This window comes from Oncorhynchus tshawytscha, linkage group LG06 (assembly GCF_018296145.1).
Source record: "Oncorhynchus tshawytscha isolate Ot180627B linkage group LG06, Otsh_v2.0, whole genome shotgun sequence".
Taxonomy (NCBI): Eukaryota; Metazoa; Chordata; class Actinopteri; order Salmoniformes; family Salmonidae; genus Oncorhynchus; species Oncorhynchus tshawytscha.
In genome coordinates, this window is record NC_056434.1 from 69,403,585 (window position 1) to 69,430,598 (window position 27,014).

The 27,014-nt window shown below is 44.2% G+C and overlaps 1 protein-coding gene across 1 annotated transcript in view; it reads right to left on the minus strand.

The window, feature by feature from the left end:
- The window catches only part of slc24a3 (solute carrier family 24 member 3), a 98,879-nt gene that overhangs the window by 31,826 nt on the left and 40,039 nt on the right, over positions 1–27,014 (minus strand). Inside the window, exon 2 of the mRNA XM_042323571.1 lies at positions 12,607–12,735. Within this exon, the coding sequence (XP_042179505.1) occupies positions 12,607–12,735 (129 nt within the window). The remainder of the gene's footprint in view (positions 1–12,606; positions 12,736–27,014) is intronic.

Here is a 27,014-nt window from a genome sequence, read left to right on the forward strand (position 1 = left end):
TAACTCTCAACCCCAAATTCAGCCTTTGCCCAACCCCCCTGTAGTTGTACCTGATCCCAAACCCTTTCTCACTAAAGCATACTTACCCGCTCTGACAATAAAATTGTGTGCATCGCAAGCACACAATATACTCTTATAACCTCCCCCCGGCCGATTATAAGAGTATATTTAGCCTGGTTCCTCTCTAGGTTTCTTCCTAGGTTCCTGCCTTTCTAGGGAGCCACCGTGCTTCTACTTCTGCATTGCTTGGATTTCTGTATAAGCACTTTGTTGATGTAAAAAGGGATTTAAAAATACATTTGATTGATTGATTGATTGAAATATGGCTCTGGACAGTTCGCTCACAGTGGCGCCAAGTTCCTGACATCTATTGACACTTGCAGTACCCGTGGAAAAAGAGCTACTGCGTAAATACTTCAATGTGGGTTGGATTGAATTGAGCTCCTAATCTTCATTTTCAAGGTGATGATTGCACTTTTCTTCCCAACACATTACCGATGTGTGTGAAACTGTAAGCAACTTTGAATTTGGTCTATGTAGAAATGTGCCTTAAAGCCTTTTGAATTTTGTGGAACGTCAGGTGTTTAGTCAAGGAAGCATCATCCAAAATATAATGGCACACTCCTCGTACTAAGACCATTGCCAAATAAGGTGCGCTATCTCCTGATTTAATAGTAAGCCTTGAGGTGGTACGACACAGCACATCTAGAAGGGAGTGAATTCTCCATTGAGATGATGTAGAGGGACCTTCTCAAAGTGCCTCTACATCAACATTTCAATGACTGCGTTGAATCTCTAGGTGCAAAAAGTGCTAGATTTACTACTAAAAGACCAAAATATATACATTTTGCAACGAAGTGTCAAAATAAAGATCAGAATTGACGTGTTTGACTATAACTAAGCCTAAAACATCCGGTTTTCATTTTTATTTTCATGATTACTCTTTACTATAAACGGTGGTTAGAGACCTGAATTCTGATTGTGTGACAGCTGTACTATATCAGACCATATACCACGGGTATGACAAACCGTTTATTTTTACTGCTCTAATTACATTGGTAACCAGATTATAATAGCAATTAGGCACCTCGGGAGTTTGTGGTATATGGCCAATAAACCATGGCTAAGGCCGGTATTCAGGCACTCAGGGTTGCGTCGTGCGTAAGAACAGTCCTTAGCAGTGGTATATTGGCCATATTTATTTATTTAACCATTTACCACATCTCCTCGTACCTTACTGCTTTAATGTAGCCTACACCATCATAATAAAGCCATTGTTTATTTTAGGCAGGTCTAATCTTGTTTTTACATATCCTAAATAATATGTATGAAATTAGTTTTGATTTAGAATGGGACATTATCACCCACATGTCGGAACAGGGCCAGGGGAAAAAATACGTCATCCGTATGTATGCATGCACTTGAATAGCGAATGGAGGACCCTTTTCCCGCGGTTCATTTTCATGTCAGGCAGGTAGGCTACTCCGGCTGTAAAGCGAAGCAATGTGCTTAATATATGGAGAGTTTATCAATAAATATAGTAGGCCTAGCCTATAGAAAGCTGATGGGATCCTCTTTTTTAAGAGGCCATCTAAACTCTTGCATAGCCTAGGCTATATAAAAATGTTGCGCAACATAGGCTTGCTTTTCGGAACACATTTCATTACATGCATCAACCAGCTATGAGGAGCTGGCTCTCACTGCGCAACAGGTGATCCTATTCCGCTCAAACTGAATGTCAGGGATCTCATGATGTGTTCGATTTGATTTTCAATTACATTTGCCTTGATGCCAGAGTGATTAGAGGGACAACTGAGCGCTTAGAGGGACAATGGAGCGCTGAGTACAAGCCCTTTAGCGACTTGCATTTAGCAAGTTTGGTAGGCTACTAATGACCATCAGAGGCATCACACTGTTTAGTGTGTTTTGCACCTGACGGAGCTGTTTCGGTTGTTTCTTTTGTTCCTTGTTGTATTTAGTGTTCAGTTTATTAAAATAATGATGAACACTTACCACGCTGCATCTTGGTCCTCACCTTCTTCCACCAACGGTCGTTACAGTTCATTTAAGGTGTGGTGAGGTGTGTTGGGATGTCAATCAGTGTTTTTGGTTGTTTATACTCGTTTTATAAGCTCAAGGCAAGGAAAAACAATATGTATTTTTTTTTACCTGTACCTGAATGTATTTTTTTCTGTTCTGTGTTTATTTGTTGCAATAAAACACACACACACTAGCTAGCTAGCTGCTGCTACCGAGTGGCCCAGCCCCGAAGCTAGCCTTGAGCCAGGCCCATCTCCCGGCCTGCTCAGTGGACCCAATGGACCCAATGATCACTCGGCTACACAGTTGATGCCTCTCTTCACTAACACGACTAGAAGCCACTACATCACCAGATTCCTGCCGTAAGCTCTGGACCTTTGCATCGGATCATCGCTGCTAGCTAGCTGCTACCGAGTGGCTATAGTGGCTAACACCCTTGTCACAAAGCTAGCACCAGTTAGCCTCAAGCCAGGCGCATCTCCCGGCTAGCAAACAAAATTACTCCATCTACAATACCTCTTTTGCCAATTGGCCTGGACCCTTTCTCAACACGGAGCCCCGCCGGTCCGTCACGACTGGTCTGCCGACGTAATTCTGTTCGATGTGCCCTTAACCGGCCTTTGCCGGATGTCGGTGAAGATGCGTCTGCTAGTCCCGTCCTGCTAACTTTATGAACGCCGTGTCTCCCGCTTGCTAGCGTACTAACGACTTCCTAACGGCTTCTCTGTTTCATCTATTGCTGTTCACTGGACCCTATGATCACTTGGCAACATAGCTGATGCCTGCTGGAGTGTTCATTAATCACGGTACTCCATTTGATTTATTTAGTTTATCTGTCGGCCCCAGCCTCGAACTCAGGCCCTGTGTGTAATTAACTGACCCTCTTTGCACATTCATCGTCATTTTACCTGTTGTTGTTGTCTTAGCTGTTGTTGTCTTACCCTTTGTTGACTTAGCTAGCTCTCCCAATCGACACCTGTGATTGCTTTATGTCTCTCTCTAATGTCAATATGCATTGTATACTGTTGTTTAGGATAGCTATCATTGTTTTAGTTTACTGTGGAGGCCCTAGTCCCACTCAACATGCCTCAGATAGCTCTTTTGTCCCACCTCCCACACATGCGGTGCACTCACCTAGCATAACTAGTGCCTCCAGAGATGCAACCTCTCTTATCGTCAATCAATGCCTAGGTTTACCTCCACTGTACCCGCACCCTACCATACCCCTGTCTGTACATTATGCCCTGAATCTATCCTACCACGCCCAGAAATCTGCTCCTTTTATTCTCTGTCCCCAACACACTGAACAGTTTTGATAGCCTTTAGCCGTACCCTCATCCTACTCCTCTTCTGTTCCTCGGGTGATGTAGAGGTTAACCCAGGCCGTGTGTGTCCCCAGGTGCTCTCATTTGTTGACTTCTGTAACCGTAAAAGCCTTTGTTTCACGCATGTTAACATCAGAAGCCTCCTCCCTAAGTTTGTTTTACTCACTGATTTAGCACACTCCGCCAACCCTGATGTCCTTACCGTGTCTGAATCCTGGCTTAGTAAGGCACAACATTTTCCGTCAAGATAGAACTGCCAATGTCACGCCCTGACATTAGACAGCCTTTTTATTTCTCTATTTGGTTAGGTCGGGTGTGATTTGGGTGGGCATTCTAGTTTTTCTATTTCTTTGATGGCCGGGTATGGTTCCCAATCAGAGGCAGCTGTCTATCGTTGTCTCTGATTGGGGATCATACTTAGGCAGCCTTTTTTCCACCTTTAGCTTGTGGGATTTTGCTTGTGTGTAGTTGCTTTCTGCACTGCATGTAGCTTTACGTTCGTGTTTGTATTTTGGTGTTTTTTCGGTGTCATTTAAAAGAAAAGAAAAATGTACGCCTACCATGCTGCACCTTGGTCCAATCCATCTTTAACTTCTTCGAGATAGGGGGCGCTCTTTTAATTTTTGGATAAAAAACGTTCCCGTTTTAAACAAGATATTTTGTCACGAAAAGATGCTCGACTATGCATGTAATTGACAGCTTTGGAAAGAAAAAACTCTGACGTTATCAAAACTGCAAAGATATTATCTGTGAGTGCCCCAGAACTAATGCTACAGGCGAAACCAAGATGAAATTTCATACAGGAAATGGTCCAGATTTTGAATGCCCTGTGTTCCAATGTCTCCTTATATGGCTGTGAATGCGCCAGGAATGAGCCTGCACTTTCTGTCATTTCCCCAAGGTGTCTGCAGCATTGTGACGTATTTGTAGGCATATCATTGGAAGAATGACCATAAGAGACTACATTTACCAGGTGTCCGCCCGGTGTCCTCCGTCGAAATTATTGCGTAATCTCCAGCTCCATGCGCGTTCCATTTTCTTCAAAGGAGAAAGTCAACTGCCACGAATGATTTATCATCGATAGATATGTGAAAAACACCTTGAGGATTGATTCTAAACAACGTTTGCCATGTTTCTGTCGATATTATGGAGTTAATTTGGAAAAAAGTTTGCGTTGTAATGACTTAATTTTCGTTTTTTTCTTACCCAAACGTGATGAATAAAACGGAGCGATTTGTCCTACACAAATTAGCTTTTTGAAAAACTGAACATTTGCTATCTAACTGAGAGTTTCCTCATTGAAAAAATCTGAAGTTCTTCAAAGGTAAATGATTTTATTTGAATGCTTTTCTTGTTTTTGTGAAAATGTTGCATGCTGAATGCTAGGCTTAATGGTATGCTAGCTATCAATACTCTTTCACAAATGCTTGTTTAGCTATGGTTGAAAAGCATATTTTGAAAATCTGAGATGACAGTGTTGTTAACAAAAGGCTAAGCTTGAGAGCTAATATATTTATTTCATTTGCGATTTTCATGAATAGTTAACGTTGCGTTATGGTAATGAGCTTGAGGCTATAAATAGGATCCCGGATACGGGATTGCTCGTCGCAACAGGTTAAGCCAGGCTTCAGACCAGAGGCTACTCCCCGCACTTGCTTTAAGGAGCGTGTGACCGTTCAGGCACCATGTTATGCGGTGATACGCACTGTATCTCCTGTGCGCATTCACAGCCGCTGCGCTTGGTGCCAGCTCCTCGCACTTGCCGTGCGAAAGTGAGCATACCGCCAGGACGGGTTGTGCTGGCTCAGCGCTCCTGGTCTCCAGTACGCCTCCTCGGTCCAGGATATCCTGCGCCGGCTCTACACACTGTGTCGCCAGTGCACCTTCACAACTCAGTGTGTCCTGTGTCAGCGCCCCGCACTTGCCGGGCTAAAGTGAGTATCTATCCAGGACGCGTTGTGCCAGCTCTACGCTCCAGACCTCCAGTGCGCCTCCTCGGTCCAGGATATCCTGCGTCGGCTCTATGCACTGTGTCGCCAGTGCGCCTTCGCAGCCCAGTGCATCCTGTGCCAGCGCCCCGCACTTGCCGGGTTAAAGTGAACATCCAGCCAGGACGCGTTGTGCCAGCTCTACGCTCCAGACCTCCAGTGCGCCTCCACGGTCCAGGATATCCTGCGCCGGCTCTACGCACTGTCGCCAGTGAGCCTTCACAGCCCAGTATGTCCTGTGCCAGCGCCGCGCACTTGCCGGGCTAAAGTGAGCACCCAGCCAGGACTCGTTGTGCCAGCTCTATGCTCCAGACCTCTAGTGCGCCTCCAAGGTCCAGTATATCCTGTGCCTGCTCCACGCCGAAGCCTCCAGTGATGTTCCATGGCCCGAAGCCTCCAGTGATGTTCCATGGCCCGAAGCCTCCAGTGATGATCCATGGCCCGGAGCCTCCAGTGATGATCCATGGCCCGAAGCCTCCAGTGATGATCCATGGCCCGGAGCCTCCAGTGATGATCCATGGCCCAGAGCCTCCAGTGATGATTCATTGCCTAAAGCCTCCAGAGACGTTCCAAGGTCCAGAGTCTCTAGCGTTGGTCTGCGGTCCAGAGTCTCCAGCGACGGTCTGCGGTCCAGAGTCTCCAGCGACAGTCTGCGGTCCAGAGTCTCCAGCGACAGTCTGCGGTCCAGAGTCTCCAGCGACGGTCTGCGGTCCAGAGTCTCCAGCGACGGTCTGCGGTCCAGAGTCTCCAGTGACAGTCTGCGGTCCAGAGTCTCCAGCGACAGTCTGCGGTCCAGAGTCTCCAAATCAAATCAAATCAAATCAAATTTATTTATATAGCCCTTCGTACATCAGCTGATATCTCAAAGTGCTGTACAGAAACCCAGCCTAAAACCCCAAACAGCAAGCAATGCAGGTGTAGAAGCACGGTGGCTAGGAAAACTCCCTAGAAAGGCCAAAACCTAGGAAGAAACCTAGAGAGGAACCAGGCTATGTGGGGTGGCCAGTCCTCTTCTGGCTGTGCCGGGTGGAGATTATAACAGAACATGGCCAAGATGTTCATAAATGACCAGCATGGTCGAATAATAATAAGGCAGAACAGTTGAAACTGGAGCAGCAGCACAGTCAGGTGGAAGTTGAAACTGGAGCAGCAGCAGTCCAGCGACAGTCTGCGGTCCAGAGTCTCCAGCGACGGTCTGCGGTCCAGAGCCTCCAGCGACGGTCAGCGGGCTCCGGTCTGCGGTCCAGAGCCTCCAGCGACGGTCGGCGGGCTCCGGTCTGCGGGCTCCGGTCTGCGGTCCAGAGCCTCCTGCGTGGGTTCCCAGTCTAGAGCCTCCAGCGACGGTCGGCGGGCTCCGGTCTGCGGTCCAGAGCCTCCGGCGACGATCTACAGTCCGGAGTCCCCGACGACGATCTACGGCCTAATAAGTCTCTCACTGTTGCCGCCTGTTATAGACCGCCCTCAGCTCCCAGCTGTGCTCTGGACATCATATGTGAATTGGTTGCCCCCATCTATCTTCAGAGTTCATTCTGTTAGGTGACCTAAACTGGGATATGGCTAACACCCCGGCCCTCCTACAATCTAAACTAGGTGACCTCAATCTCACACCAATTATCAAGGAACCCACCAGGTACAACCCTCAATCCGTAAACATGGGCACCCTCATAGATATTATCCTGACCAACTTGCCCTCCAAATACACCTCTGCTGTTTTCAATCAGGATTTCAACGATCACTGCCTCATTGACTGCATCCGTTATGGGTCCCCGGTCAAACGACCACACACGACCATCACTGTCAAACGCTCTCTAAAACACCTCTACAAGCAGGCCTTTCTAATCGACCTGGCCCGGGTATCCTGAAAGGATATTGACCTCATCCCGTCAGTAGAGGATGCCTGGTTGTTCTTTAAAAGTAATTTCTCACCATCTTAAATAGGCATGTCCCTTTCAAAAAATGTAGAACTAAGAAGATATAGCCAGCCCTTGGTTCACTCCAGACCTGCCTGCCTTCGACCAGCACAAAAACATCCTGTGGCGTACAGCACTAGCATTGAATAGTCCCCGCGATATGCAACTTTTCAGGGAAGTCAGGAACCAATACACACAGTCAGTTAAGAAAGCAAAGGCTAGCTTTTTCAAACAGAAATTTGCATTCTGTAGCTCTAACTCCAAAACGTTTTGGGACACTGTAAAGTCCAAGGAAAATAAGAGCACCTCCTCCCAGCTGCCCACTGCACTGAGGCTAGGAACCACTGTTACTACTGCTAAATCCACGATAATCGAGAATTTTAATAACATTTCTCTACGGCTGTCCATGCTTTCCTCCTGGCTACCCCAACCCGGCTAACAGCTCCGCAACCCCCCCAGCTACTTGCCCAAGCCTTCCCAGCTTCTCCTTCACCCAAATCCAGATAGCAGATGTTCTGAAAGAGCTGCAAAACCTGGACTAGTACAAATCAGCTGGGCTAGACAATCAGCTGGGCGACCCTCTCTTTCTAAAATTATCCGCCCCTATTATTGCAACCCCTATTACTAGTCTGTTCAACCTCTCTTTTGTATCATTCAAGATTCCTAAAGATTGGAAAGCTGCCGTGTCATATCGGAGGGCCTGTTGTCCGGTCCTCTGGCAGTCTCTATGGGGGTACCACAGGGTTAAATTCTCTGGCCGACTCTCGTCTATATATATATATATCAACGATGTCGCTCTTGCTGCGGGTGATTCCTTGATCCACCTCTATGCAGACGACACCATTCTGTATACTTTTGGCCCTTCTTTGAACACTGTGTTAACAAAGCTCTAAACAAGCTTCAATGCCATACAACACTCCTTCCTTGGCCTCCAAATGCTCTTAGACACTAGTAAAACTAATGGCGTGCTTTTTAACTGATCGCTGCCTGCACCCGCCGCCCGACTAGCACTACTCTGGACGGTTCTGACTTAGAATATGTGGACAACTACAAATACCTAGGTGTCTGGCTAGACTGCAAACTCTCCTTCCAGACTCATATTAAACATCTCCAATCCAAAATAAAATCTAGAATCGGCTTCCTATTTCGCAACAAATCTCCTTCACTCATGCTGCCAAACATACCCTCATAAAACTGACTATACTATCGATCCTCGACTTCGGCAATGTAATTTACAAAATAGCCTCCAACACTGTACTTAGCAAACTGGATGCAATCTATCACAGTGCCATCTGTTTTGTCACCAAAGCCCCATATACCACCCACCACTGTGACTGGCATGCTCTCGTCGGCTGGCCCTCGCTACATATTCGTCACCAGACCCACTGGCTCCAGGTCATCTATAAGTCTTCGCTAGGTAAAGCTCCACCTTATCTCAGCTCACTGGTCACCATAACAACACCCACCCGTAGCACGTGCTCCAGCAGGTATACAGCAGGTATATTTCACTGGTCATCCCCAAAGCCAACACCTCCTTCCAGTTCTCTGCTGCCAATGACTGGAACAAATTGCAAAAATCACTCAAGTTGGAGACTTATATCTCCCTCACTAACTTTAAGCATCAGCTATCTGAGCAGCTTACTTATCGCTGCAGCTGTACACAGCCCATCTGTAAATAGCCCATCCAACTACCTACCTCATCCCCATATTGATTTTATTTACTTTTTTTTGCTCTTTTGCTCACCATTATTTCACTCCAGTATCTATCACTCCAGTGTTAATTTGCTAAATTGTAATTACTTCGCTACTATGGCCTATTTATTGCCTTACCCCCTTACGCCATTTGCACACACTGTATATAGATTTTTCTATTGTGTTAATGACTGTACTTTTGTTTATCCCATGTGTAACTCTGTGTTGTTGTTGTTTGTCGCACTGCTTTGCTTTATCTTGGCCAGGTCGCAGTTTTAAATGAGAACTTGTTCACTACTGGCCTACCTGGTTAAATAAAGGTGATTTAAAAAAAAATAAAACACACACACACCCCTCAGATGCTAATGAAGTGATACATCTCATGATAGTTAGCGTTGCTTCCCGTCACTGTGCTGAGTAATATGACATTTAAGCCTCCTGTCTGTTGTTGACATGCAGCTGATTTGAAACAGATGAGTCCCTATGAATATTGAATTAATTTTCGCAACAGGAATACAGCTGACACCTAATTTTTTTTTGCCACTTTTAGTTTGCTGAGTGACAGTGTCATGAAGCAAATACACCAGAAATGCTGACAAAATCCCTGATTATAACACTGAAAATAAACCCAAATTCTGAATCAGGTGCAGAGTAACACAAATCTCCCTGTAATCCTTCTTGTCCACATGGGTCAATAGAAACAAGACCTGAATGATTAGCAGGTTCAATTCCCCAGTCAGCATGGACACAGCTGACCCACAGGTTAAACTCACACACGGGCAGTCATGCAGGCAGGCAGAGTGTGCATAAGTGTGTTTGTATGTGTGTTACTGCACATTGTGTCATTTTGTGTCCTTCTGCTCCATTCATCTTAGCCTCGATCCTGACTAGTGTCCCAGTCCCTGCCGCTGAAAAACACCCCCACAGCATGCTACCATGACCATGCTTCAAAGTAGGGATGGTGCCAGGTTTCCTCCAGATATGACGCTTGGCATTCAGGGCAAAGAGTTCAATCTTGGATTCATCAGACAAGAGAATCTTGATTCTCATGGTCTGCGAGTATTTAGGTGCCTTTTGGCAAACTCCAAGTGGGCTGTCATGTGCCTTTTACTGAGGACAGGCTGGCCACTTTACCATAAAGGCCTGATTGGTGGAGTGCTGCAGAGATGGTTGTCCTCCTGGAAGGTTCTCCCATCTCTACAGAGGAACTCTGGAGCTCCGTCAGAGTGACCATCGGATTCCTGGTCACCTCCCTGACCAAGAAACCCCCGACTCCCCCGATTGCTTAATTTGGTCAGGTGGCCAGCTGTGTAGATTGCTGAGGAATTGTTATTATTTAATCCATTTTAGAATAAGGCTGTAACGTAACAAAATGTGGAAAAGGTCAAGGGGTCTTAGTACTTTATGAAGGCACTGTAGCCTGGTCTACTGGCCCAAGTTGAGAGATGTGCAAGGAAGTTGGATTGGAGGAGGAGTGGAAAGGAGAGAGAGAGAGCAATAGAGAGAAAAGGGGGGAAGGGGGAGAACGATCAAGAGGGAGTGAGAGATGAGACAGGCTCTTGTGCAGAAAAGCAGGAATAATCCCCATTAAAATAATTACAGCGTTTCAGGAGGCAAAGCGATTAAGCGGAAAACAGGCTATTAAGTATTTCTGTCTAAATATAACTCCCATATAACTCACTCAGAGAGGGCAGGGTTTGGGAGCAGGCAATACACTCCTAGAAAAGAAACGTGCCAACTAGAACTTAAAAGGGTTCTTCAGCTGTCCCCATAGGATAACCCTTTCCCCAGAGGTTCTACATGGAACCCAAAATAGTTCTTCCTGGAACCAAAAAGGGCCCTTCAAAGGGTTATCCTATGGGGACAGCCGAAGAACCCGTTGGAAGCCTTTTTATCTCAGAGTGTAGGGTAAAGAGTTGCGTATGCGCATCTGTGTGAGTGAGTGATTGAGTGTGTTTGACTTAGGTGTGTGTTTGGTTGGTGTCTGTGTGTGTGTTGCTTCTAGGACAGGGGCGAGATTTGGGAGGTGGTGTGTTAACAGTGAGATCAAGAGAATGCTTGGCAGGAACGCAGTCTCGTTAAACCCCAGGATTCCACATGGAAAACCCTCACACACAAGGGCCCAGAAAAACACACAAGTGCCCAGAAAAACACACACGCCCACGGAAAAAACACACACGCCAACTCACCCACGGGCAATGCAAACACACCAAGTGCCATTAAAGCTCAAACAGCAATAATATTGATAGAATAATGTGTAAAAATAGGGAAGGCAGAATTATCGTTTAAATCGTATAACTGTCAATTATGGACAATAATCAAACTAAAAAAATTGAATAGTCAATCATCTTCATACATTCAGGTTAGGAGAAATGGGGATTCAACATTATATTCAAGTAGATATAGTTTACCCTTACCCTATAGTATTTTTGCTTTACATGAAGTGGGAAAAGTTTATGAGCAGAACGACAGTCAGCTTCATTTCCAAAAGTGGTCAAATCTATTGTTTAAGATTGGGGTGTCACCCCTGTGTTGTAGCTAATATTTAAATATGCATTAGAATTGTAACGTCTGCTTCCAGCTCACACTCCCAAACACATAGATCCCCTGAACGCAGCTCACGCTCCAGATCCCAATCACGTGAATTCTGATCACCTGTTCATACACCTGTATGTCATTATCACACACTATTTAGTTCAGTTCTTTGCACCCCATCATTGTGAGGTATTGTTTGTTTTGTGACACACTTCTAGTCGGAGTGCTGGGTTTCCTGTAATTTAATCCTCCCATGTATGATAGTTTTGCCTGCCTCACTAATGATGTCTTTTGCCTATTCTCTCCCTGTACTTTAGCCTATCGGATTTCCTGTTATCAACCTATTACCTGATCTCCCAGACGACGTTACTAGCCTTTTCCCTGCCTGTACTGTTGCCTTTTTGGACCCCCTGTTTATGACCTTCTGCCTGCCCCTGGACCCAGCTACCTGCCTCCTCCTGTGGTCCTTTACAAATAAACACCTGCTGCGCCCTGCGTGTGAAAACAGCTCTCTCTCCCATCGTGTTTATTACAATATTGCATTACAAGCTCAAACATTTTTCCAACATTACAATTATGACATTAACCATGGTAATTTGCATGACAATGAATCATTACCAAACATTCCCTAATCACAGCACTACCTAAAACACTATCCCCGTCTGCCATGTGTATCTGAATTCTCAACTGGTACTTTCTTTTCTTTCATCTGTACTCCAGTCTTCCCTACAGTATATCCTCCAGGAATCCCTCCGGTCTTCCCCATAGGAGTGCCATGTACACTCATTCTGAAGCTTCAATTTGAATCTTCAACAGAATCTCTCACTTCCTGCTATCTGAGCAATTGGTTTTACAGAGACGGGGAAAACGACACCAAACACATTTCAGCCACTGCAGGAAAACACAGGTTGCAATATAGCAGGCATGTCTGTAAACATACACTTTGTAATTGTGGGAATAGGAGATGTGTGTGTTGTGTGTGTGTGTGTATCAGACTTCCCCACCGTATTAGGTTTTAGGACAAGACCTACCTGGAATCTTACCTGTTGGCTAAATAGTTACACCAATCTGGCAAAAAAACATGAATCTCAACTTCCAAATCGAGGCCTGACCTACCTGGCTCAGTGCAGTTTTTGGACGGGGGGCCCAACAGAGGGTCTGTCTCGTTGTCCCAGGATTCCTGTAGTAGCCTTCGAGTCGCCCACCCGGCACCCTCCTCAGTAGTAATGCTTGAGAGGTCATATCCTGGGATGGAACAAGAGAATATTGTTAAGAGTTAAAATCACACTCTGTTAGGTGCGTATACCATAAAAGAGTGGGCCACCAACAAAAAATGTTAACAGTGGAGCGAATACATCCCATAATATTCACATACTGTACAAATATATTTTGACTTCCATGACATATATGTGGATATATCTGTCGGTCGTGTGAGGCTAGATTGTAGCTAGCAGTGCAGAGTTCATGGAATGTGTTCTTCAGAATGTAAGAATGTCACATAGGATGCAGAGCTCAGCCCCATTCCCATTATTAGATACCAGCGCTCCGAAAATCTGGTAAGTCGGAATAAGATGAGATCATTAGGAGCATCCCTACGGCAACACGGTCTGCGGTGGCGTGCTCCGGAGGCCCTGGGGTGATCATTCTGGCGGCTCAGTCATCTGGGTCACCATGTCCTCAGGCCACCGCCTCCAACTCAATGCAGCTCCCAAGATGCAACAGGGCCTGACATTAGGATTTGGCAATGCCTGCTAATAATAGCCCTTACTATATTTATCAAAACAGGGATTAAAAACAAATCACAGCTTCGCTCGCCTGTCCACATGTTGAGGAGCAGGCAGATAGGATGATAACATGTGGACGCTGACCCGAGAACCAAGAATGGGTCCATGTTGTGTGACTGTAATCATAGACATTAATACAGATCCTTGAAATAAATAGAATGTCTGTCCTTGTGTTTGTTTGTGCAACCTGCACAAGACTGCAGACAATTTTGTCTTGTCTTTGTAGGACAATCTTCTATTTATGATCTGAAGTGTTTATTTCAACCTTGGTGTATCAGAAAGGCCAACTGTGTGTGTCTTTCTCCCCCCCATACCAAAACACTGGAGTGGCTCTCTCTGGGGCTCTCTGATGACGCGTGTCCCAGGCAGGTAGCCTAGCAGTTAGAGCGTTGGGACAGTAACCGAAAGGTTGCTTGTTTGAATCCCCGAGCTAGCAAGGTGGAAAAAAATCTGTCATTCTGAAAATGAACCCCCACAACAACTGCTCCCCGGGCGACGTTGACGTTGATTAAGGCAGCCCCCCGCACCTCTCTGATTCAGAGAGGGTTAAATGTGTAAGACAGATGCAATGCATTCAGCTGTGCAACTGACTAGGTATCCCCTTTCCTTCTCATTAAGCTGTGGGAGCACTGAGCAGACTCTACATGTTAGGGGACAGAGGCCTTCTCCATGCAGGGCCGGCGCCAGAACAAATTCGTTGGATTGGCCATTGATTACCATAGGCAGGCAAATCTTTTCATAGGATCTCCTATGCATTCATTTTTTATGGGTGTTATAGTAAAGACCATAGGCAGCTCATGAGTTTCAAGTTTGGGGAAGCTTACAACTTATCCTACCATTTCTACCGATCTGTGTGCCAGTTGATTATTTTTATTTGATTATTTAGTGGAACAGTTTTATTTCAATAATATCATTTAGGTTTCTCAAAATTATTGTCACATTGGGCTTCCGGTGACACAACTTAGGAAATGGCTGCCTAGTTTTTCATACTGCACATCGGTTGGGTATTTCACCCCCTAAATTCAAGTATTTACTCTGAGCATTATAATAACTTTCGCAAAATGGAAAAGGTCACGGAGCTACAACAACAGCCCGTAACAAGACAGCAGAAGATATAATCGTCGACGAACCAGAAATGGCTAATGCTAGCGCAAATAAGATAGCAGCAGCAAAAGAACCCTCATTTCATGAGGTGATGAAGGAGGAATTGCGCGAGGCGCTCACAGGCTTATGAGAGGAACTTCAAGAAGATGTAAGAAAATAACTAAATGAGTTCAAGAAGGACATTAACCAGAACCTGGAAGAAAACTAATTAGAACTTCACAGCAAGAATGGGGGACGCAGAACAGCACATTGGGGAAACGGACACATGGATCTCCGCAGTCAAGGAAATACTTGAACAGTCACTGAAAAGCCAACACGCACTACAGACAAAAGTGACAGAACTCGAAGGTTTCTCACGTCGAAACAACATTAGACTTTATAACGTAGTAGAGGGCGCAGAAAAAGACTCTATGCCCAACTTCGTGGAGGGTCTATTCAAGGGCATACTTGAAGACGACACTGACCTGGGAATCGAGAGAGCACACCGAGCTCTGGCCTCAAAACCCTCCAGCGGCGCCCCACCAAGATCCATAGTAGTACAGTTCCTAAAATTCTCAGTCAAAGAGAAAGTCTTACATGCAACCTGGAAAAAGCCTGTTAACCTCCAAGGCCAACAAGTGTTCTTTGATCATGACTACGCGGGAGAGATACCGAAAAGAAGGAAAGAATACACCCCTAACTCTACACCTTGAAAGCACTTAAAGAGAAGGGTATTCGCTTCCAAACACCATACCCGGCAAAAATGCAGGTATTTCTGGAAAATGGCCCGGTTACATACGAGCATGCAGACGAGGCGGCTGAGGACCTGAAGTCAAGGGGCTTCCCAGTGGAGTACACCGCCAGGAGAAAGGTGACATCACCAATGGAAAGACTCGAGCAGGCTCTCCCATGGATCATTGTTGACAAGCAGGGTCATGGAGAAAGAGGGAAACCCTCTCGGCGAGAGGACGTTCACATCCGAGAGAGACTCAGGCATTTCCAACGGGAAGATGTAAGACACTGAATCGGATTTAACAGAATTAATAGTTACCGCGAGCTGTTAAGACTTTGGGTTGTTACGGTTGACATTGCAATAGGTAAAATATCTCCCCTATTTTCCCCCAATGCTGAAGAAGGGTGAGTAGCCAAAAGCATGTGTTCTTTACGAACACACTAAGTAGTGTCACGTTAATAGCATATATATTATCTAAGGATTAATGACACATTGACAACGGGGCGACAGAAGGGCATATCGAGGGGAGGATTCATGATATGCAAGCATGACCGATATAGTTTTCACTTGTAATTAACCGATGTGTATAAGCGACGAAATAGGCGCCCTTATTATTTTCGGTTCAACCAGGTCTTGTTTATGACTACGTCACGCATTTTCATATCTGAGCGAGGGGCCCATCCTGCGGACAGGCTCATCCCCTCAAACCCCAGAGGCAAGAGACAGTCCTCTGACATGGGAGTCCAAATACCAAAGTATTTTCCCACTTTGGTTTACTTTATTATCGTTCTTGATTTTTCGTTCATTTTTAGGTTCATGATAAGCAGGCAGATATGGTGCACAGGGTTTTTTATTTATATCGATGCATCATGGGGAATTTAAGGTCAGAAGTGTCAATGTAAACGGACTGGGGAGTGCCATCAAGAGAAGTAAGGTCATCAGTCTCAATGTAAACGGACTGGGGAGTGCCATCAAGAGAAGTAAGGTCATAAGTCTCAATGTAAACAGACTGGGGAGTGCCATCAAGAGAAGTAAGGTCATAAGTCTCAATGTAAACGGACTGGGGAGTGCCATCAAGAGAAGTAAGGTCATAAGTCTCAATGTAAACGGACTGGGGAGTGCCATCAAGAGAAGTAAGGTCATAAGTCTCAATGTAAACGGACTGGGGAGTGCCATCAAGAGAAGTAAGGTCATCAGTCTCAATGTAAACGGACTGGGGAGTGCCATCAAGAGAAGTAAGGTCATCAGTCTCAATGTAAACGGACTGGGGAGTGCCATCAAGAGAAGTAAGGTCATAAGTCTCAATGTAAACGGACTGGGGAGTGCCATCAAGAGAAGTAAGGTCATAAGTCTCAATGTAAACGGACTGGGGAGTGCCATCAAGAGAAGTAAGGTCATCAGTCTCAATGTAAACGGACTGGGGAGTGACATCAAGAGAAGTAAGGTAATAGCAAAGATGAAACGGGAGAGAGTTGACATACTATTCTGGAAGGAAACTCACTTATCCACACCTGAACACGAGAAACTCACTTATCCACACCTGAACACGAGAAACTCACTTATCCACACCTGAACACGAGAAACTCAAGATAATGGGATATAGGAATACTTTTTTTTCTTCTTACAAAATGGGTAGAAGGGGAGTTGCAATATTGATCCCAAATTCAGTTAATTTTGAGTTTATGTCAGAAATAAAAGACAAGGAGGGTAGATTTATACTTGTTAAATGTAAACTGGATAACAAGGAAGTTACATTATTTAATGTATACGCACCCCCAGGGAGTGACATGGTCTTCTACAGGAAGGTGTTTGATTTAATTGCCACAGAAACCACTGGCACTCTTATCTGTGGAGGGGACTTTAACACAATTCTAAACTCAAAATTGGACAGCACAAACCAAAATAGGAAAATGAGCCTAGTTGCCAAAAAGATGAATAGGATATTGCCGAATCTAGGACTGCTCGATGTATGGCGTGACACCCACAGGACCGATAAGGAATATACTTTTTACTCAGCCCGCCACACTGAATACTCCAGGTTAGACTACTTTTTACTCAGCCCGCCACACTGAATACTCCAAGTTAGACTACTTTTTACTCAGCCCGCCACACTGAATACTCCATGTTAGACTACTTTTTACTCAGCCCGCCACACTGAATACTCCAGGTTAGACTACTTTTTACTCAGCCCGCCACACTGAATACTCCAGGTTAGACTACTTTTTACTCAGCCCGCCACACTGAATACTCCAGGTTAGACTACTTTTTACTCAGCCCGCCACACTGAATACTCCAGGTTAGACTACTTGTTACTCAGCCCGCCACACTGAATACTCCAGGTTAGACTACTTTTTACTCAGCCCGCCACACTGAATACTCCAGGTTAGACTACTTTTTACTCAGCCCGCCACACTGGATACTCCAGGTTAGACTACGTTTTACTCAGCCCGCCACACTGGATACTCCAGGTTAGACTACTTTTTACTCAGCCCGCCACACTGAATACTCCAGATTAGACTACTTTTTACTCAGCCCGCCACACTGAATACTCCAGGTTAGACTACTTTTTTATGTACAGTGCAGATAGACACAGGCTTAAGGATTGTAGGATCGGGCAGAGCGACTTATCAGATCATAATGGAGTTTACCTAACTCTACACCTTGATAGCAAACCAAGAAATACCATATGGAGACTTAATACAAGCAGACTGAATGATCCAGCATTCAAGGAATCAATAAAGACAGAATTGAACATCTATCTGCAGAATAATAATAATGGGGAAGTATCTCCTGCTATATTGTGGGATGCAGCTAAGGCGGTTATTAGAGGGAAGATCATAGCCACATCATCTCTCAAGAAAAATATTAAAGCACAGAAACTGCTGAAATTACAGGAAACCCTAAGAAACTTAGAACGATCTCATAGTCAATACAGAGACGCTCTTATATTACGAGAGATTCAAAAGGTAAAACAGGAAATTGACCAGATTAATAGAGAAGAAGTAGAGAAAAAGCTTAGGTTCCTGAAACAACGATATTATGAAGCAGGCTTAAAGGCAACCAAATTACTAGCATGGAGACTCAGGAAACAACAAGCACAGAATACCATTTTCAAAATAAAAGACACCAAAACAAAAAAGATCACATGCAAATTAGATGAAATACAGAATGCATTTGAATCATATTACACAAATCTGTACAAGCAACCAGAGAAGGCAGATGCACAGACAATAGAGCACTTTTTGAACTCACTTGATCTCCCCTCAATTGGGACAGAGCAAAATGATAGACTAACTTCAGAAATATCCACCGAAGAAATTAATAAAGCAATATCTCAACAAAAAGTCAACAAGTCTCCCGGCACTGATGGCTTCCCTTCAGAATGGTTCAAGACCTTCAGAGAACAACTAACACCTCTACTTAAGGCCTGTTTTAACTGGACTCTGAGGGAGGGGATCTCCCACCGTCATGGAGAGAGGCCATCATATCAGTAATCCCAGAAGAGTGTAAAGATAAGAAAGAATGCAGTTCATATAGACCTATCGCAATTCTTAACACAGATTATAAACTATATGCATCAATAATAGTCAAAAGAATGGAGAACATAATCCCAGAATTGATTGACGGAGATCAAACTGGTTTCATACAAAATACAAAATAGGCAGACACAGGACAATATAGAGCAGAAAAAGCATTTGATTCAGTGTGATGGGATTACTACATTTGTTTCACAGTGATCAAAACATTACTCGCTAGAATAAAGAATAAGACAAGTGCAATATTAATCAGCCTAGATGCAGAAAAAGCATTTGAATGGGATAAACGGATATCAAGGTTTTCTCGAACAGTAAGAGACCAAGAACTAGATATACAACATTACAGTTACCAAAAACTGTGGGGGTATGGCCATTAAATACCAAACCTAAAAGATTTATTATGACCTGGACAGGTGGAATTCACTTCCCTTAGATCTTAGTAGTAGAATTGAAACAATCAAAAGAACATCCTGCCAAGGTTACTGTATTTGTTCCAATCACTGCCCTTAGAAACACCGCCTAAACAGTTTAGGGAATGGGATAAACGGATATCAAGGTTTATCTCGAACAGTAAGAGACCAAGAACTAGATATACATTACAGTTACCAAAAACTGTGGGATACCAAACCTAAAAGATTATTAGTCACCTCTGGTGTGTTGGTGCAATTCAGAATACGAATCCAAATGGAAAGACATCGAGACTACTTTGACAGAGATACCCATACAGTCAGTTTAGGGATATAAGTACATGGTAAAAGAAATATACAATAGACAAAATCAGTGGATTTATTTCTCTCTGAAAACATGGTTTAGGGGAGTTAATTAAGCAAAATAATTTAGACAGAGAGATCAAACTGCTGAGTTGGCCTGCATACGACCCCAGCTTCATCTCTGCAATTCAGGACAGCAGGACGCAGAAAGGCATCACATCATTCAGTACAATTATAAGGAATGGGAACCTAGATAACTTCCAGGACCTAAGTGAAAAACATGGCTTGGATAAACAAGATTTCTACAGATACCTACAAGTTCGACACTATTTCTTAAGGGAGATAAAAGTGACTGACCCTCGAGCATCTCCAAAATTAATCAAAGTATTCACTAACGCATACAACTTGGGGAGTAACAAAAAAACTATTTCAAATCTCTACTTGGGTATTCAATACTCAAAGAAACATTCTACAAACTATATTAAAAAGAAATGGGAGGAGGAACTTAACATTGAAATAACTGATGAAACATGGTTGAACATATTAGAGACTCAACAAAGCTCCACCAATTCAAGGTCATGGAGAGAATTCTGTTGGAAGAATGTTATACGTTTCAGTCAAAACAGACTGGCTCACTACACCCTTTTTGGAGAGAATGCGGTCTATTGAGGGCGGACCACTCTCATATCTTTTGGCCCCGCAATCGAAACTTACTGGGGAGAAATAAGATCTAACATTGGAAAAATAATGGGATTTGACATAGGACAAAAATTCATTTCTTTGTACATGGGTGAAATACCTGATAACTTACACAATAGAGAAAAGTACCTCTTGAAGGTCCTACTGGCAGCCAGTAAAAAGGCTATCACTAGGAAATGGCTACATAAAGACCCTCCCACAGTGACACAATGGATAGACATTGTAGAAGAAATACACCACATGGAGGGTATGACCTTTGCTTTAAGAACTCAACAGGAGAGAGGTCAAGAATACTGGGAAAAATGGGTTTCGTACTTGGAAAAGGTCTAATTCAAAGATGTCAATGTAACTAATATGATGATATGATGATGAAGGTATGAAGTACACTGTAACTGACAGATCTTTTTTGTTGTTGTTCTTTTATTTGACTTTATTTGTACTTTCTTTGTGTTCCTACAATAAAAACAAAGTATAAAAAAATATATATATATTGTCACATTGTTAATCATAAAAATCTGAAGTAAAATGATACAAATTGAAAAGTTAAAATTCAATGAAGTCGAGAGCACCAGCCTCTGCCACATTGACACATTGATAAACAGATCCATTGGTGGCTAAAGAAATGAGCCAATACAGCAGTAAGCCTACAACTTAATCTTCAATAAAGTAAAATACATTGGTCTAAAGCCAGGAAAAAAACTGTTCAAAATATCCTGATGAAAATTCTGGTTCTTTCAATCACATTCATCTCTATACTCTGCCTGTCTGCCTCCCTTTCTATCTCTTGACTTGAGCTATTGTCGGTGAAGTGCACCATTGTATCAAATAATTAACTGGATTCAGCCTGAAGCCGTCGCTATAGAGTACCACAGTATGAGTAATAATAATCATAAAACCTAGAGGTCAAATAGGGAAATAGTTCAAATTGTTTTTCCACCATTCATTTTTCCCATAGGGGATTTTAGAAACACATATTAAGGGCTGTGTTTGGTGTAGGTTTACCCTGGTGTGACGTTTCCATAACCATGTAAATCTCTCTTAAGACAAGGTGACTTTGATCAATATATTTGCCTGTATTTACCCCCCTAAAATGAAATACTAAATTTGCTGCTAATGTGGATATCATAAAGAACTACAAATGCCACAATCCTGACGAGACTGCCAAATCGAGGCAAAGGAAAGAATCTCAGGATTAACTATCTAATGTTAGCTAAATATAGTAATGAATACATTGGAAAATGTGTTTAAGTTGACAATTCTGTGAACCGTCTTGTGCAAGTTTTAAATTGACAATACCTGTTAGCAAAGGTGTCAGCTAGATGTGCAGAGGCTTGCAGGGATTTGTAGTTTTGCAGGATGTCTAGTTTCATTCTAATTAGCATTTTCAAATCAGAGTAAATACAGGCAAATATATTGATAAAGTCACCTTGTCCTAGAGAGATTTACATGGTCATCAAAACGTTATGTCAGGGTAAACCTACACCAAACACAGCCCTTATTTTAAGTGTTTCTAAAATCCCCTATGGGAAAAATTAATGGTGGAAAAACGATTGGAACCGTTTCCCCGTTTGACCGCTACTGTAGGTTTTATGACACCTCCACTGTGGGGCCCTATAGCGAACTTGCAACATTTTCTGAACTAGCCTATTCCGGGCCCTCTGAGTTTCCCTTGCCAGTGAGCTTGGGACAGACCGCTGTATATGAGTTATGACAATCAGAAATGACTCTTATTTATTTATTTTTGCACGCAGCAGACCAGGTAGGCCTACTTCTGTGCGTGCTCAGGTGTGCTCCCGCAATGTTGTCAGGACAAAGAAACCAGACACATGCTCATTGTGCACATGGAGCACACAAAACAAAAAACATTGCATTTTTAATGGTTATGAAACTAACCAAAACTTGTTTCTCACAAGTGTAGCAGGTTGTGAACTCCGCAAACAATGAAACGGAAAACGGAACGGCTTGTGGACTGTGGTGATTGGTGAATTCCCTCTTCTTTCCCCGTGTGCAAAGATCCCTAATAAACTTCCCCTTTGCGTGCCTGTTTTGTTACTGAACTTGGTGACATGGAATCCCCACACCCTTGATCTTGCTACACTATACTCACAACACATTATCTTCACACATATTTTAAATGCTTATCACTGACAACCGCAACTCAATCAGCTAGAACTAGTGCCACGAGCACTACTCAAATTGTGCGCTTCCAAATAGGCATACTATAGGCCTACACAATTGTGATTTGAAACAATCCACAGCAAAAAAAGAAGCTAATTATGCTCTGTGGCTAAGTCATGCTCCCTGGTGAAGTATTTTGAATGAGACCCATGAGGCGACGCACAATTGGCCCAGCGTGGTCCGAGTTAGGGGAGGGTTTGGCTGGCTGGAATGCCTTTGTCCAATCGCGCTGTAGTGACTCCTGTGGCAGGCCAGGCACATGCACGCTGACACGGTCACCAGGTGTATGGTGCTTCCTCTGACACAAAATGTTTTTTTTTTGTGGATGGGTACAATCGTATGTATAAAATGTATAATAGTACTATTGTTTTTTATATATAATGATTTATTTATTTATTTATTGAATATTCAAAACATACACTATACTTGCAGTGAAGCCGCTCAACAACTACATCATACCAGTCATCCAACAGATTCCCATTCAGAGCGACACACAGAAGCATCCTGATCTACCACCAGGCCAAAAACGTGAACCCGAACCCTCCAAGAACCCCCCATAGTTCCCCAATAGCTTTCTCTTAACCATTCGAGACCTCTCCCACAGTCCCACCCAGGAAGAAAAATAAAAATAGAATCAATTCCATTCCCCCAAGAACCCCCCAATGCACCAACAACCAAGAGAATGAACTAAAGAGAAAAAAGGAAAAGACTGAAGAAAACAGCAAACAATTTAAAAATAATAAAAAGACATTTAAACAAATGACATCAAGGACAATTAAAATCATAACAGCAATGCCAACTGTATATGTTTGTGTGCATGTCTGGCACTATTGCATGTATGTGTGTGTTCTTGTATGTGTTTATTTGAATATTTAAAATTACTAAATCGGGTAATTTTGTATACACTCATTTAAATTTACATCGGGCCGCTTCTTCGGGGATTCTGGTAAGATGCCGGCAAAGTCGGCTGAATTCCGTTAGACGGAAACGGCCCAATGTACTTGGGACGATTATGGGCAGTCATTCATTTTGATTCCGGGCCGAATCCGACACCTGATTCCTGGCCGATTCAATCAGTTCCGATCCCCTCAGAAGAGGGCCGCTTCTGGGTCGATTCCTCATTGCTAGCTGGGATGCATCTATCCAATGTTATGATTTGTTTTAAGAGATATTATACTTTAGTAATCCACAATGACCTGGTGATGACATTATCTTCCATATTCCTACAGATACCTTGAACTGGAGATTCCTTCAAAACGATTGCCTTATCGTGTAGGGAATGGCAAGGTTGGGTGACTAGGTGTCATACCCTGACCTTAGTATTCTTTGTTTTCTTTATTATTTTGGTTAGGTCAGGGTGTGACATGGGTGATGTATGTGTTTTTGTTCCTGTCTAGGGGTTTTGTATGTCTATGGGTGTTTACTAGTCTAGGAGTTATGTATGGCTATGGTTGCCTAGATTGGTTCTCAATTAGAGGCAGCTGTTTATCGTTGTCTCTGATTGTGAACCATATGCCTTGGGTATTTCGTGGGTTATTGTCTATGTGTTAGTTGCCTGTGTCTGCACTTATAATATATAGCGTCACGTTTGTTTTGTATAGTTTGTTTAGTGTTCTTCGTTTCAATAAATAGAAGAATGTATTCACATCACGCTGCGCCTTGGTCTCCTCCATTCAACGAAAGTGACAGAATAACCCACCAAACAAGGATCAAGCAGCATGAAAGGGAGGAAAGCGCTTTGTGGAAGAATGGACCCGGGAGAAGGATGAGTGGGTAACAACCTGGGAGGAGATAGAGAGGTGGTCGATCGATGCGGGGAGAGTACCAGAGCCCGCGTGGGATTCGATGGAACAGTGCGAGGAGGGATACAGGAGAATGGAGGAACGGCGATGATATAAGGGTACACGGCTAGCACGGAAGCCCGAGAAGCAGCCCCAAGATTGTTTTGGGGGGGCACACGAGGAGATTGGCTGAGTCAGGTAGGAGACCAAACCCAACTCCTCGTGCTTACCGTGGGGAGCGTGTTACTGGTCTGGCACCTTGTTATGCGGTGGAACGCACAGTGTCTCCAGTGCGCATTTCTAGCCTGGTGCGCTCTATTCCAGCTCCTCGCATTTTCCGGGCTAGAATGGGCATCCAGCCAGGAAGGAGGGTACCGGCTCAGCGCTCCTGGTCTCCAGTATACCTCCATGGACCAGGATATCCTGCGCCGGCTCTGCGTACTGTGAGTCTGCAAAGCCCTGTGCGTCCTGTGCCAGCGCCATGCATTTGCAGGGCAAGTATAAACATCCAGCCAGGACGGGTTGTGTCAGCTCTACACTCCAGGCTTCCTGTGCGTTCCTCCTCCCTGCACTCGCCCTGAGGTGCGTGTCCTCAGCCCGGTACCACCAGTGCCGGTACCACGCCTCCAGTTCGTCTCCAGGGTCCAGTTCGCCCTGTTCCTCCTCCCCGCACTCGCCCTGAGGTGCGTGTCCTCAGCCCGGTACCACCAGTGCCGGTACCACGCACCAGGCCTCCAGTTCGTCTCCAGGGTCCAGTTCGCCCTGTTCCTCCTCCCCGCACTCGCCCTGAGGTGCGTGTCCTCAGCCCGGTACCGCCAGTGCCGGTACCACGCACCAGGCCTCCAGGTGCAGGGTCCTCGCCTGTTCCTCCTCCAGCACTCGCCCTGAGGTGCGTGAGCCCAGTACCGCCAGTCCACCAGCACCAGGCCTACAGGTACGCCAGTCCAGAGCATCCGGTGACAGTCCAGTCCAGAGCGTCTGGCTACAACCAGTCCAGAGCATCCGGGACAGTCTACAGACCGGAACCTCCTACGACGGGCCGCAGTCCGGAACCTTCTACGACGGGCCGCAGTCCGGAACCTACCACGACGGGTCGCAGCCCGGAACCTACCACGACGGGTCGCAGTCCGGAACCTCCTACGACGGCCACAGTCCGGAACCTACCACGACGGGTCGCAGTCCGGATCCGCCAGAGTCTCCCCATTTAGGCAGCCATATTCCTTGGGTATTTCGTGGGTTATTGTCTGTGTCTGCACTTAACATATATAGCTTCACATTCGTTTTGTTGTTTTGTATAGTTTGTTTCAATAAATAGAAGAATGCAGGAATCCATGTGCAGGAGACCTTCACCTCCTGCTTCTTTGAAGAGGCTGCTGTTCCCTGGCAACACCATAGACTACACTATGCACAACCAAAGGCTCTTTTAAGAGCCATCCACATTGCAATCAGAGTATTGTTCCATTTACTTAGCTATGTCAACTGCAGTTATTCAACTCCCAATTTCTCTCCCTTTGATTTCTACTTCTCAGGTGAGGGTGTTGTTCAGGTAAGTCACTTATGTAGTTAAGGGTGATGTCTGTACAAAAACAAACCGTCCTCTTTTAAGAGTCAACCATATTGAAAAAAAGGAACAATTAGACACCCTATAACCCACACATACACACTTGTGTATCAATCTGATTGATGGACTGAGTTGTGTATTAAGCAGGCTCAGGTGCATAACTGTGGCTCCTTCCAAATTAGGCAAGAGGACCAACACTTCATCACTAAGAAGACACTTCATTATTTCCAGTTATATACCTACGCTATACTGTTTGTCCTCATGTGTCTGTGCATGTTTTTCAGTGTAAAGCACACTGCAGCCAGTGTGGGCGCCAGATGAGGCCACACACACACACACACACACACACACACACACCGATTCCTGTTGAACATTGTCTTTAACGACCTTATTTTCTCAATAAGTCTCTCGTTCACTTCATCCCTCTCCCCCCTTCTCCCTAAAGCCTCTAGGTTATATCAGCTGTGTCAGTGAACACCTCCCGCATCTGAACTGGCTACATAGAAGGCACAGCATGATCAGAAGTGAAAGGTCACTTGGTCTGGTCAACAGGAAGTATTATTAAAGTGTTGTGATGAACTGAGAGAACATTAAGTTTAGCTGCACTGTAACTCATCAATCATATGCTGTCTTCCCTGCTCCTGTTCTTAGCACTTTCCCTTGGTCTTCTCACACTTCTCTCCTCACCTCCTTTCTCCTTATGTTTTAATAATGCACACCAGGCCTGCATTGAAGATTGAACTTGGATTTATATTTTTTTGATGATTATTTCATTTTTAAACCTTTAACTAAGAATGCAAGTATTATGTTTTTATAACACTTGGATAATGAACTTTTCAATCAAGCGTTTGACATTCTCTGCTGGTTGAAATGAAGTCTCTCTTTTGATTACACCTATCCTGTGTCCTCAGATTTGTTATTTTATTTAACCTTTATTTAACCAGGAAGGGCTAATTGAGATGTGAAATCTCTTTTTTAAGAGTGTCCTGGCCAAGATGGGCAGCACCAATTACAGACAGACAACATGCAAAACTACAAGTAATCTAGTAAAAACCATAGAATTCACAAGAGTATAACAAAATCATTAAACAGCAAATTAAAAACATTAACAGGTCAGGGAATCAAAATCCTTCATCAGTGATTTTAAAACACCAATCGGGACAAGTTCTTCCAGTTTAAAAGTATTTTGTAAGGCGTTCCAAGACGATGGCGCCGAGTACATAATAGCCCTTTTACCAAATTCAGTTCCGACATTTGGAGCAGTTAGTAGGATAAAGTCCTGCAAACGAAGAGAGTACCCACCACATTTCTGAACAATGCATATGTCCAAATAAAATGGTAATAAAACCAAAATTGCTATGTAAATAAAAGTATACCAGTGCCTGAGCCTACGAGTGACTAGAGAAGGCCAGCCAACCCTGGTACACAAAGTGCAGTGGTGCGTAAGGGTTTTGCAGAT